The sequence below is a fragment of the Miniopterus natalensis genome, chromosome 12 (genome assembly GCF_054644295.1).
Source record: "Miniopterus natalensis isolate mMinNat1 chromosome 12, mMinNat1.hap1, whole genome shotgun sequence".
Lineage (NCBI taxonomy): Eukaryota > Metazoa > Chordata > Mammalia > Chiroptera > Miniopteridae > Miniopterus > Miniopterus natalensis.
The window spans coordinates 73,152,670-73,164,376 of record NC_142092.1 but is presented as its reverse complement, the minus strand read 5'-3'; the positions used below and the strand labels follow the sequence as shown (position 1 = coordinate 73,164,376).

General features: G+C 61.9%; 2 protein-coding genes across 2 annotated transcripts; one reads left to right on the top strand and one right to left on the bottom strand.

Annotated features, from left to right (window-relative positions):
• The first annotated feature begins 724 nt into the window (after positions 1 to 724).
• Positions 725 to 3,792, top strand: ENDOG (endonuclease G). Its single transcript, XM_087823046.1, has 3 exons — positions 725 to 1,216; positions 2,162 to 2,271; positions 3,442 to 3,792. The coding sequence occupies exons 1-3, from the start codon at positions 725 to 727 to the stop codon at positions 3,722 to 3,724; spliced, it is 885 nt and encodes a 294-aa protein (XP_087679172.1). The 3' UTR covers positions 3,725 to 3,792.
• On the bottom strand, positions 3,038 to 10,790 carry SPOUT1 (SPOUT domain containing methyltransferase 1). Its single transcript, XM_087822570.1, has 12 exons — positions 10,755 to 10,790; positions 10,062 to 10,176; positions 9,640 to 9,768; positions 8,062 to 8,221; positions 7,794 to 7,883; positions 7,629 to 7,678; positions 7,367 to 7,497; positions 5,854 to 5,926; positions 5,661 to 5,759; positions 5,100 to 5,202; positions 4,781 to 4,928; positions 3,038 to 3,946 (listed from the first exon to the last, which is right to left on the bottom strand). The coding sequence occupies exons 1-12, from the start codon at positions 10,788 to 10,790 to the stop codon at positions 3,878 to 3,880; spliced, it is 1,203 nt and encodes a 400-aa protein (XP_087678696.1). The 3' UTR covers positions 3,038 to 3,877.
• Positions 10,791 to 11,707: the final 917 nt, after the last annotated feature.

The following is an 11,707-nucleotide window of genomic DNA, read 5'->3' as shown; positions in this document are numbered from 1 at the left end:
TCGCCTGGACACGCGCAGATGAGCATCGTCGGGCCCGCGCGCTGCGCGGTGAGCCAGGGCCCTCGGGCCGCGATCTTCACGGGCTCCACGCGAGTCTGTCCGCCGCCGACAGCGCCGGGCGTCGGTCTCCATTCAGGGCGATGCCCTCGGCAGGGCCCGTGGCCGTGGGCTCGGCGCCCGCTGCGCGGAGAGCCCCCGCCCGGGGCCGCCCGGCCTCCACCCCGGCGGCGCCGGCGTCCCGCTCGCCCCCGGCCTGAGAGCCGCCGGCGTCCGGGGCGGCTGCGGGAGGACGGACTCGCGGCCGCGCGCGCTCTGCCCCACGGGCCCGTCCCGACTGAAGGGGCAGCGACCCGAGCGCCGCGGCCACGCGCCGACCCTCCCAGCGCAGGCGCAGAGCAGGCGCTGGGCGGAGTCCCTAAGGAGGCGGGACCGGCCCGGGCGGCGGCCAATCACGAGCCAAAGCGCCGGTGCCGCGCCCCTCAGGCCCGCCCCTTAAAGGGCAAGGCAAGGGCACCGGGACGTGCGCTCGCGGCCGGACCCGACCCCGTCCGCGGGAGCCGTAAGCCCCCGGACCTCTGCGGTTGGAAGGGACCGGCCTTGCGCCCGCTCGCGCCCCCGCCCCGCCCCGCCCCGCCCCGCGGAGGGCCCTGCAGGGGGCGCCGCCCCTCCGAGAGCCTCGCCGCTCGGACGCCCGAGGTCGCGGCGCTGCGGGCGCGCTCCGGCCATGCGGGCGCTGCGGGCCGGCCTGACCCTGGCGCTGGGCGCCGGCCTGGGCGCGGCCGCCGAAGGCTGGCGGCGGCAGCGGGCGGGTGAGCGGCCGGCGCCGGGGCTGCTGGGCCGGCTGCCGGTGCTGCCCGTGGCGGCGGCGGCCGAGCTGCCCGTCGTGCCCGCGGCGCCCAGCGAGCTGGCCAAGTACGGGCTGCCCGGGCTGGCGCAGCTCAAGAGCCGCGAGTCCTACGTGCTCTGCTACGACCCGCGCACGCGCGGCGCGCTCTGGGTGGTGGAGCAGCTGCGGCCCGAGCGGCTGCGCGGCGACGGCGACCGGCGCGCGTGCGACTTCCGCGAGGACGAGTCGGTGCACGCCTACCACCGCGCCACCAACGCCGACTACCGCGGCAGCGGCTTCGACCGCGGCCACCTGGCGGCCGCCGCCAACCACCGCTGGAGCCAGAGGGCCATGGACGACACCTTCTACCTGAGCAACGTGGCGCCGCAGGTAGCGCCCCCCGCGGGCGGGAGGCCGCGGGCGCTGGGGGGCGTGCTCGCCCCGCGCTGCAGGAACCGCCCCCTCGCGCCCCGGGGGCCCCGGGTGGGGGTCGCCCCCCGCGGAGGGGAGGCCGCGGGCGCTGGGGGGCGTGCTCGCCCCGCGCTGCAGGAACCGCCCGCCGCGCGCCCCCGGGGCCCCGGCCTCCTCGCCTCGCCTGTAAACGGGGGCGTCGGGCTCGCCGCTTCCTCCTTGGGCGGCGCGGGGTCCGCGGGCTCGGCGCCTATGGAAGCTGAGCGCGCCCCGGGCCCGGGGCGAGTGTTGGCTGTGGTGGGGAACCGGGGCTCGCGGAGGCAGCGACGGGAGGAACGGGAAGGGCACCTGCTGGCAGCCAGCCATTAGCCGCGGTCACTGTGCGCCCCGGGCACGCTGCCCTCCTGCCCGTCCTGTTCCCACGAGGGCCTGGCGCCCGCTGGGTGAAGGCGGGTGGGGGGCCTTGGTGAACCCCTGGGGCCTGAGCCCGACCTGGCCGGGCTCTCCCAGCGGCACAGCGCCCTCCCCATGGGACTAGACAGTCCTGAGGACTGGAGCAGGTGGAGTTGGAGCAGGTCCACGACGTCCCCGCTGGCCCTGCACGGGGGCCAGGGAGAGACTGGGAGCGGGCCTGTTGCTCTGGAAGGGGGAGATGTCCCCTTTCCTTAAGGGCGGCTCTTGGAGCTGAGAAAGGGCTTTGAGCTCTGGGATGCCAGTCCTTCCATTCCAGGTAGGGGCCGCTAGCACCCACTGAGCTCTGCCCGGGCCCCACCCTCATGGCCAAGTGGCCTAAAGGAGTGACTTTCATTCCTCGAATCAGTTCCCTCTGCAGGTCTGTCCCCTCCACCCTGCTGGAATCGCTGGGCTTGGTGCCAGTGCCCGCCCCTTAGGGTTGCCCAGTCTCTGAGCCCCCTCTCCCACCAGGTGCCCCACCTCAACCAGAATGCCTGGAACAACCTGGAGAAGTACAGCCGGAGTCTGACCCGCACCTACCAAAACGTCTATGTCTGCACAGGGCCGCTGTTCCTGCCCAAGTAAGGCTAGAATGGGGGGGGGGGGGGGGGCTGGGGTCACCAGGGTCTCCCACTTACCTCATCCAGGCTTGTCTCAGGCTCTGGGTCAACACTGTCAGGTCACTGGTCATCTGGCTTCTTAGCAGGCCTGTCCATTCCCAGCCTCAGGCTCCTGAATTCACTTCTACAGCCAGAGACCTTCAGGGTACCCGCCTAGACCACATCTCCTCTGCCCATGGGCACCAGTCCCTGCACCCCCTTGTTGCTCTCCTACATCACCTCTTGCCACACCCACCCACCCACCCACCCCTGAGTTCTGCCCAGGCAGAAACCCTTGTGTGAGGCTCTCATCTTCAGTGTCTCCTGTTGGGAGCAACCCTTCCGCACCGAGACTTGACGTGTTGTCCCTCTGCAGCCCTGCCTCCCAGGGAGAAGGGACTGAGTGTCCTCTGGGCATGTGCAGTGATTTTTCTGGCCCACGGAAGACTGGTTGAGCGATGCCACAAGCTGTGGTGAAGCAGCTGGCTCTGGGCCCACAGGCTGGGATGGGACCCAGGCCCTGTCACCTAGTCTCTGGTGCCACAGGCAAAGGACCTCAACATCCTCTCCCAGGAAATGGGGAGAATACCCATCACCTCCCTTGTGGTTGTCTAGGCGACAGAGTGGGACAGTGAGGTCACCATGAGGACTCAACATGGGCTGCCGAGGCACCGATCAGCTTTAAAGAGCCAGTGCCTCCAAAGGCCTGCTTAGTGGGGTGGACTCAGGGTTAGCCCAGGTGGCCCACAGGGCAGTGTTCTGGGCACGTGCCGTGCACCCAGCCCTGTGCTGGGAACCCAGCTGTCACACCCTGGCCTACTGGTGTTCGCCATCCCCAGGGAGGACAGGCAGTCAGGTGTCTACACAGATGAACAGAGACGTGAAGAAGGCTGGCCTCTCCCAGCAGCGTTTATTGTTACCACTCACTCTGCCTGACCCAGTGTTGGGGCATGAGGCCAGCAGGACAGCAGGATAAGGGTGAGCCTGCTGGGGGAGCCACGGAGGGCACAGGAGCTTCACGAGGGGGTGTTCCTGCTGCTCGATACAACGTAGGTGTCAGGTCAAGGAATGCTTCCTGGAGGCGGCAGCCTTGAGTCTAACCAGGCTCCCTGGGAGCCCTGAAAGGCCACGTGTGCCTGGGTTTGCCCACAGGACGGAGGCCGATGGGAAGTCCTACGTGAAGTACCAGGTGATCGGCAAGAACCACGTGGCAGTGCCCACCCACTTCTTCAAGGTTCTGATCCTGGAGGCAGCAGGCGGGCAGATCGAACTCCGCTCCTATGTGATGCCCAACGCACCCGTGGACGAGGCAATTCCGCTGGAGCGCTTCCTGGTGCCCATCGAGAGCATCGAGCGGGCCTCGGGGCTGCTCTTCGTGCCGAACATCCTGGCGAGGGCGGGCAGCCTCAAGGCCATCACTGCGGGCAGCAAGTGAGGGTGGCAGCCCGGCCAGACTGAGAGTGTGGGGCTGGGTTGCATTAAAGGTGGTTAGTTTTGGAGAAAGTCTTGGCTGTGTCCGTCCTCGGTGACCCTCAGGAACCTCTGGCCTCACCACTGCTGCTTCTTTCTCTTGTGCCTGACGGAAGCCTCAGCTGGGCCGGGCGCCTGCCTGGGCAAGGCCACGCTGCAGGGCAGCCAGGGAGATGAGGATGGCCTCCTGGAAGAGAGGCAGCGATGGGCTGGGGCCCGCGAGGCTGGCAGGGGCCCCGGCTCCCATCCTGTCTTTAGTGCCTGACTGCCCAGGACCCAGTCCCTTGGGCTCCACTGGCTTCAGCAGGGCCCTGAGGGTAAGGACAGCCCAGTGTCATTCTGCTGACCTGCCACTGGCTGGCTGCAAGCCCTGCCATGGAAGGGTTTCCCTCCTTGTTCCTCAGTCTGTCCCTCTGTAAAATGGGGATGATTGTGCAGCTACCTGCCTCCTAGCGTCAGGGTCAGTGATAAGCAGCTCTCAGTCTTTGGTACAGGTACTGGAAGAGTGAGAGCCGGGGTTTCTGTTGGGAGGGTGCGGCTGGCAGGCTCCCTGCACCTGTCCCCAGCAGGGCTCTTGGGGACAGGTAGACTGAGGCAGGCCACTTGTTAGGCACCACCTTTGAGACTGAAGGAGAAACGGAGCATCCCCCAGCAACTAGTCCACAGGTTCCAGGACGCCCAGGACCAAGGCTCTCAGCTGGTGGCATCCTGCCCCTGCAGAGGGCTGCCCTGGTCACTCTGGAGGACGTGGGAGGCTGAGCATCAGTGAAGGAAGTGGAGGCCCAGAGCAGGGGTGGGTGGGGTCTCCTGGGCCCCCCAGCTTGGGAGCAGCTGACGGGCACCAGCACCCAGGAGTCTTGCCCCCAGCTCACTCGTACCCTGTCCCTGCAGGTCTGCAGTGGGGAGGAGATCATCTCCAGGGAAGGCTGGCTGAGGGCAGCCTCAGGCAGGGGAGGCCACAGGGGGAGTTGCAACCCCTCTGGACAGCCCGGGGCTGGACGCGGGAGGTGGGCAGGCTCACCTCTGTGCGGATGGTGCGGCTGCCCTGGCTGGGGCAGGTGTTCACGTAGAGGTCGAAGAGGACACTGGGTTCCGTGACCTCCAGGTTGGGGTCAGCACTCACTCCGGCTTCCAGTCCTTGGAGGCCCCCGAACACCACGAGCGCGTGCCTGGCACCACAGTAGGGGATCACTGACGGCTCATCAAGGCTGCACTGCAAGCAGCCCCCACAGCTCCAGCCCCATACACAGCAGGGGCCCAGTCTGTAGTTTTGCCCCCAGCAGACTGGTCCGTCCTCTGCTCCATTCCTCCGCCGCCGCCCTGCCCCAGGTTGTACCCACCTGAAGCCGGGCAGCTGGGCAGAGGCCACATCTGAGCCTCGCTCTGATGTCCCGATAGTCAGGTCATACCCGTCTGGGAAGGGAGCCTCAGCAAACACAGCACCTGGGGGCAAGATCAGCTCAGCAGGGGCCCTGCTGTCCTCAAGCCACAGCTGCTTGGCTGTGACTGTGAATACTGGGTGGGCTGGGTGTGGAGAAGGGGACTCAGGTAAGGGAGCCACCCAGGCCCTCCGCTGTTCCTGGGAAGTCAGGGACCATCAGGGAGAGGCCACACCTGGGCCAGATTGGAAGCCAAGCAGAAGTGGGCAAGAAGGAGCTTTGAGAGCAGCTCTGCACCTCTGACGACTATGGTCCTTTGCCCCCATTTCCAACCCACAGTGACATCAGTAAACGGTCATGGCACTTTTCCTCTGGAGCCTTTAACTGCGCCCAGGCAGAGCACTCGAAGACCAAGGCCCAGAGCAGGAAAGGCAGTTGCCCAAGGACACACAGCAACCACAGCTCCCTGGGGCCCGCCACAGAGAGAGGAAGGAGATTCATAAAAGGAAGCTCTGTCCTTACTCAGGCAAGAGGCCAGCCGGACCGTGTAGCCCCAGTAGAGACCGGCTTTGGTGCGAGGGTCCTGAGATGACACGACTTTCCCACGGTAGGTCTTGCTTTCTGGAGGGGAAGCAGAGAGGCTGTGAAGACGGGTGAGGGGACAAAGAGGTGGAAGGAGGAGGCTCTGACCCTCGGGCTGGAAGCTCTCAGGTACCTGGGAGCTGCTTCTGGCTCAGTTGCACGGTCACCCGAAGTCCAGGTTCCAAGTTCTTGTCAATCTTCACCTCCTGGGGAGAAGCCAGAAATGGGTGTGGTTCCCCACGGGACCAGCAGGGGTCACCGCTCTCCCAGTCGCCGGCGAATCTGTGTGGCCCGCAAGGGCCTTAAGGGGTCCAGGGCGACCTTTGCCCCCACACCTGGGCCAGATCAGCTTACAAGGCACCATTCCTGCAAAATGACTACCACGAGACACTGGTGGGAAATGAATGCTCTGGGCCTGGCCAGTGTGCTCAGTGGTTAGTGTCCCGAGCACCAACAGGTCATGGGTTTGATTCCTGGTCAAGGGCAGGTATCTGGGTTGCAGGTTCATCCCCAGCCTGGTTGGGGCGTGGGTGGGAGGCAACCAACCGATGTGTCTCTCTCACATCGATGGTTCTGTCACTCTCCCTCCTCCCCCCTCCCTCCCACTCTCTCTCAAAATGGGAAAAAATATCCTCAGGTGAAGATTAACATAAAAAAAAACGCACGCTCTGGGCCTGGCAGAGTAGGAGGTAAATATTCGTGGAGATGTTTTCTACATTTTGGTGGCTGCGCCACTTATTAGTCATAGGAGTTTGTGTGGGTCACTTAACCTCTCTGAGCTTCAGTTTCCTCTGTCAAACAGAAAACATCCCGGAACAACAGCTACTGTTACGCTGCACAGGGCCGGGTGTGCGGGAGCCGGGATGAATGAGCACGAATGTTCCGACCCGATGCTGAGTCGGGACAGGGTGCTGTCTTTCGCTTCTGGGGGCTCTTATGCTTTCCTCACTCATCCCTTCCTGGGTCTTCCTGGTCTGCTTTTAACCAGTTAGTTCTGATCTGCTCTGTTGAGGGGAGGGCACCCCACACATTTACATGTCTCTGCCTCTGACTCTAGGACCCTTGAGAGTAAATAGGTGGCAAAGGACGGCTCCAATCCCCAGCATGGCCTGCATCACACTGGAGCAGTCCCAGAATGACTTTGAACTTGTCTTTGCAGGGTTTTGTTTTGTTTTTAAAAGCACAAGGACCATTATCTGTTGATTTGCTTTAAAAAAACAACCAGCCCAGCCGACGTGACTCAGCGGCTGAGCATCCACCTAGGATGCAGATCTCGGTCCGATTCCTGGTCAGGGCACATGCCCGGGTTGCGGGGCTCGATCCCCATGGGGGGCATGCAGGAGGCAGCCCATCAGTGACTCTCACCATTGATGTTGCCATCTCTCTCTTCCTTTCCCTTCCTCTTTTTGAAATCAATAAAGATATATATTTTAAAAATTAAAAAACAAAACAAAACAAAACCAGTAAATTTGCTCCAGGCTTTACCTACTGAGCCCCGACTTAAACACTTCTCTGGTCCAAACCAGCATCAATGGGGGACTGGTGGGCAGAGATGCCTGGGTCCCGGGCTGCCCACTCACCCCCCCACCTGCCCATCGCCGGGGTACACCCGGCCTGTGTGGCCTCATCCACACTCCAGTTCCTACCTTCTTCATGCCACAGTTCACAAAGGAGCCCTGGCCGGGCCGGGTGGGCCGGTCCACCACGACGCCCTCTCGGAACTCCGTCTCCTCGTCCTGCCGCATGTGGTGAGGGCTGTCCAGGGGGTTCAGGAGCCCTGTGGACGAGGCGGGGTCAGAGGAGGTGAAAAACACATGGGGTGGGGCAGGGAACCCTGGTCCAAGGTCCTGCTCTGCCACAGACCTGCTACTTGCCACCAGACACAGGCCCCCCACCCCCAAGCCTTACCTGCAAACTGTAGATCCTGGTGCTTGGGAAAGAATGCCTTTCTTAGGTACCTAGTAAAGGACACCGATCTCAGGAAGCTCCCAGGGAGGCTACCTCTGCCTGACCTGTACCTCCACCTCCCCTCCCCTCCCCCATGCTCAGGAAGCCTGCCCTTCTCCCCCTTACTGTGGGCATTCCAGGTACTGCAGGATCCGGGCCAGCTGCACACACGCCTGCCCCTTCTTGCCGACTCCCCTGAATTCCCCCTCCACGGTCCTGGAGAAACACAGCGCTCAAGAGCTCGTCCACCCAACCTGACCTCTGCTGCGCCCTGCTTTGCAACTCTACCCATCGGTGACAGTGGAGGCATTTCAGGCAGGGGTCCAGCCCAAGCCAATCCTGGCAGGCCCTCCCTTCTCCCTGAGCCCCGGTACTCCGTAGGATGGCCCCTCACTTGGCATCTTGGCCCTCTTCGTCGAACACCACAATCTCATCCACACAGAAGATGGTACAGGCTCTGGCAATCTGGCCGGCCAGGTAGGTGCGAAGCTCGGGCGACTGGGCGTTGTCAAGAATGGAGCCAGGCAAGGCCACGCTCAGGGTGTAGGGCCGTCCTGGGCAGAGGAGGGGTGTTCATGGTCAGTCCAAGTGGCCAGGACTATGCTCTCCCCTCCTTCCTGTCCCAGAGCCCACTGGGAGGAATTTTGAGATTAGCAAAATAGATCCAACTCCCCTCTCCAGGCCCCAATCTCCCCAAGAGGAAAATGGACTCTGTTCCCTAAGGCAACCACGAGCAGGGCAGATCACCGGGCGAGGCCAGGGAGCAGTCAGAGGCACTGGCTGTTCACCTCCTCGCTCCACCCCTTACTGTCCCAGCGCTCCAGCTGTAGGATGGGGTAATAACGAGCTATTACCTATTATTAGTGCCTTTTATGTGCACCCACGTCTCCCATAACCCCAGGAAACTACAATGCCCTTCAAAGGTCAAATATGTGGCCCAAGGTCACACAAAAGGCAGGACAGCTGAGATATGGGTTCAGGCCGTCTGGCTCCAGAGGGACCACAACACTCCCTCTGAGTCATCCAAAAGGAGCCACTGGAGATAACACCCATCAAGGGCTTCTCTGGTGTCTACAACAGCTGGCGTGCTCAGCTGCTGTCCCCGCTGCCACCACCATCACTGGTAGCCACTGGGCTTATAGGGCATGAAAGGGCCCCTGACCCTCCAGAGCTTCAGGCCTAGCTAAAGAAAAGGCAGTTTGCTGGGGTAGATCCACACGTACTGACGTGGAAGGACATCAAGGACGCAACGTGAAGTGAGAAAAACCAGGCCCAGAAGCACGTGGATAAAGTGGTCTCACTTTTTTCTAAAACTGCGTCTCCATGTAGAACATCTTCAGATGTGTAACATCACACCTGAAAGACGGCAGGGTCCGCTGCCTTCCTCCTTCCTGCTTTATAGTTTTTTGTATTGTTGGTGGGGGAGGCGTGTTGTTTTGAGCACAGATTATTTAAAGAGGAAAAAAGGGCACTCTTATTATGAAATGAAAGCAATTACATAAAAAATACAGTCAAGGCACACAGAAAGTGCTCAATAAAAAATTTAAAAATAGCCCTTGCCAGCTGACTCGGTTGGAGCATTGTCCCATGCACCAAAATGTGGGGGGTTCGGGGCACATACCCAGGTTACAGGTTCCATCCCCAGTCGGGGTACATATGGGAGGCAACGAATTGATGTTTCTCTCTCTTCCTCTCCCTTCCTCTCTCTAAACTCAATTTTTAAAAAATCTTTAAAAATTAAAAATAACTATCACGATGATGAGATCCTGGAGGCATAAAGCTATGATATGTGACGCTTACCATCCATAGGCTTGAAATCTACCTAAGTAAGAGGTTAGGACTCAGTTTTCCCGGCCTCTGCCATTCTCTGGGCCTCAGTTTCTCCATCGGGAAAAGATGTCTGGACCCGCTGGTCTCTAAGGTCCCTTCCAGATACGACATTCTCTGCCCTGCCCAGGGCCCCGTCTCTCACCCCGGTCCTCCCTCTGTGCGGCTGCCTCCTCCTCCTCCTGCTGGCACTTGGTCTGTTCCTCCTGCACCCGCTGCCGTTCCAATTTCTTCATCAGCTTAAGATCCTTCCACTTCTTCTTCTCCTCTTTCTCTGGTCAAGGAGACATCCCCATAGGCGGAGGTGAGAGGGCCGTGGAGGGAGAGGGCCTCGGAGCTGTCTGGGGGGTGACGACCTTCCAGCGGGGTCAGGGTTCCCACTCAGCACAGGCCAGCCTGGGTGCTCAGTGGTGCTGGGTGAGCAGCCAGAGGAGCCTCCCGGGGCCCCTGACCCCGTCCTCCCACAGGGGACAAGCCTGGTGGCTTTCCCCAGAGTTTAGCTTTGCATGGCGGAGAGGCCTGGGGAACGGTCGGCGAGGCTCACCCGCGCCCCCAGCCCTTACTTACTCTGCTGCTTCCATTTTCGCCACTCCACCCTCTGGCCGTGTTCACCCTGGAGGAATGGGAGGAGGTACAGGAGTGAGGCTGAACGGTCACTCTTGGGAGGGGGTGCCACTGGCAGCTGGGAATGGACACCCACCCACACTGCTGCCCCAGGCGGCGCCAGGGGGGCAGGGACCCGCTGCTGTCCCCGGCGCCTGGCACCAGGCCTGGCACACAGGAAGCTGAGCGAGGGGCCCGGCCTCGGGCGGCTCAGCCGGTTGGAGCATCTTCCCAACACACCGAGGCTGCGGGCTCGATCCCAGGTCGGGACACACACAGGAATCAACCAATAACGCACAAATAAGTGGCAAACCGATGTCTCTCTCTCTTTATAAAATCAATCAGCCGATAAATAGAAATGTTAAACAGTGCTCATGCGTTCCCACTGGCGAGGGCACGGGTCGGGAGTCAGGAGAGGCGCGCCAAGGGCTCGGGCTGCCACCCGGCAGCGGAGCCGCGGGAGGCCCGGGCGCGGCCCCACCCCCGCTGCTCACCGGGGGGTGCCGCGGCACCCTGCGCGTCGCCTCGGCTTCCGGCCTCGGTCAGCGACACGAGGGAGCGGCGGGCACAGCCCGGCCCCGCCGTGGCCCCACGCGGCTCGTCCTCACGCCCCCACCCGTCCTACCCCGGGAGCCCGACTCCCGTCCCGCCGCCTACCGGGCCGCAGGGCCGCTTCCTCCCGCGCTCCGCCATCGCCGCACGCTGTCGACCACGTCCTGCCAATCAGACTACCCCTTCCGGCCACACCCTCTCCGAGGCGTCCAATGGGAGAGGCGGTGGGCCGGGGGCGTGGCCTAGCGCCCGGAAGCCGCAGGAGAAGTTGGGCCTCCGAGGCGTCCAATGGGAGAGGCGGCGGGCCGGGGGCGTGGCCTAGCGCCCGGAAGCTTCCGAGCGCGGGGTCGGGCTGCGCTCCGCCGGCCCGAGTGGCCGGGTGGGCAGCGTCGCGTCCTGTCCGGGACCCTCCGGCGACTCGAGCCGCCCTCCGGCCCCGGTCGAGCGCGCGCTCAGACCTCCACTCGGTTTTATAGGTGCGGAACCTGAGGCCCAGAACTGGACCGCGATTCAGAGCTGAACATGGCCTTGGAGATCATTTAACCCGGTTCTTTTACAAACTCCTTCATTTACTCTCTTTTCATCAATAGATTTCATTATTTCTTTATTTTTAAAGATATCTTTATTGATTTCAGAGAGAGGAAGGGAGAGCGAGAGAGAGAGAAACATCAATGATGAGAGTCGTTGATCAGCTGCCTCCTACACGCCCCTGACCCGGGGACCCAGCCTGCAACCCGGGCCTGTGCCCTGGCCCCAAATCGAACCGGGACCTCCTGGATCCTAGATCGATGCTCAACCGCTGAGCCACACCTGGTCAGGCTAGACTTTATTTTTTAGACTAGATTTAGGATTCCCAAGAACTGAGCAGATAGTACTGAGTTCCCATTAACCTCTGTCCCCCTGTTGCTAACATCTTGCCTTAGTCTGTATATTTGTTAGTTGATGAACCAATATCGATGCATTATTATTAACTAAAGTTCATTGTTTACATTGGGGTTCACTCTGTGTGTTGTACATTCTATGGGTTTTGACAAATGCATAATGTGGTACTAACACAG

Bases quoted from the DNA above. Each gene is read 5' to 3' on its own strand.
- ENDOG (XM_087823046.1), top strand. From the start codon at position 725: ATGCGGGCGCTGCGGGCCGGCCTGACCCTGGCGCTGGGCGCCGGCCTG. The intron at 1,217-2,161 runs GTAGCGCCCCCC...CTCTCCCACCAG, and splicing joins TGAGCAACGTGGCGCCGCAG to GTGCCCCACCTCAACCAGAA. The intron at 2,272-3,441 runs GTAAGGCTAGAA...GTTTGCCCACAG, and splicing joins GGGCCGCTGTTCCTGCCCAA to GACGGAGGCCGATGGGAAGT.
- SPOUT1 (XM_087822570.1), bottom strand. From the start codon at position 10,790: ATGGCGGAGCGCGGGAGGAAGCGGCCCTGCGGCCCG. The intron at 7,884-8,061 runs GTGAGGGGCCAT...GTGTTTCTCCAG, and splicing joins GAAGAGGGCCAAGATGCCAA to GACCGTGGAGGGGGAATTCA. The intron at 4,929-5,099 runs GTGGGTACAACC...CTGTGGTGCCAG, and splicing joins GCCCAGCTGCCCGGCTTCAG to GCACGCGCTCGTGGTGTTCG.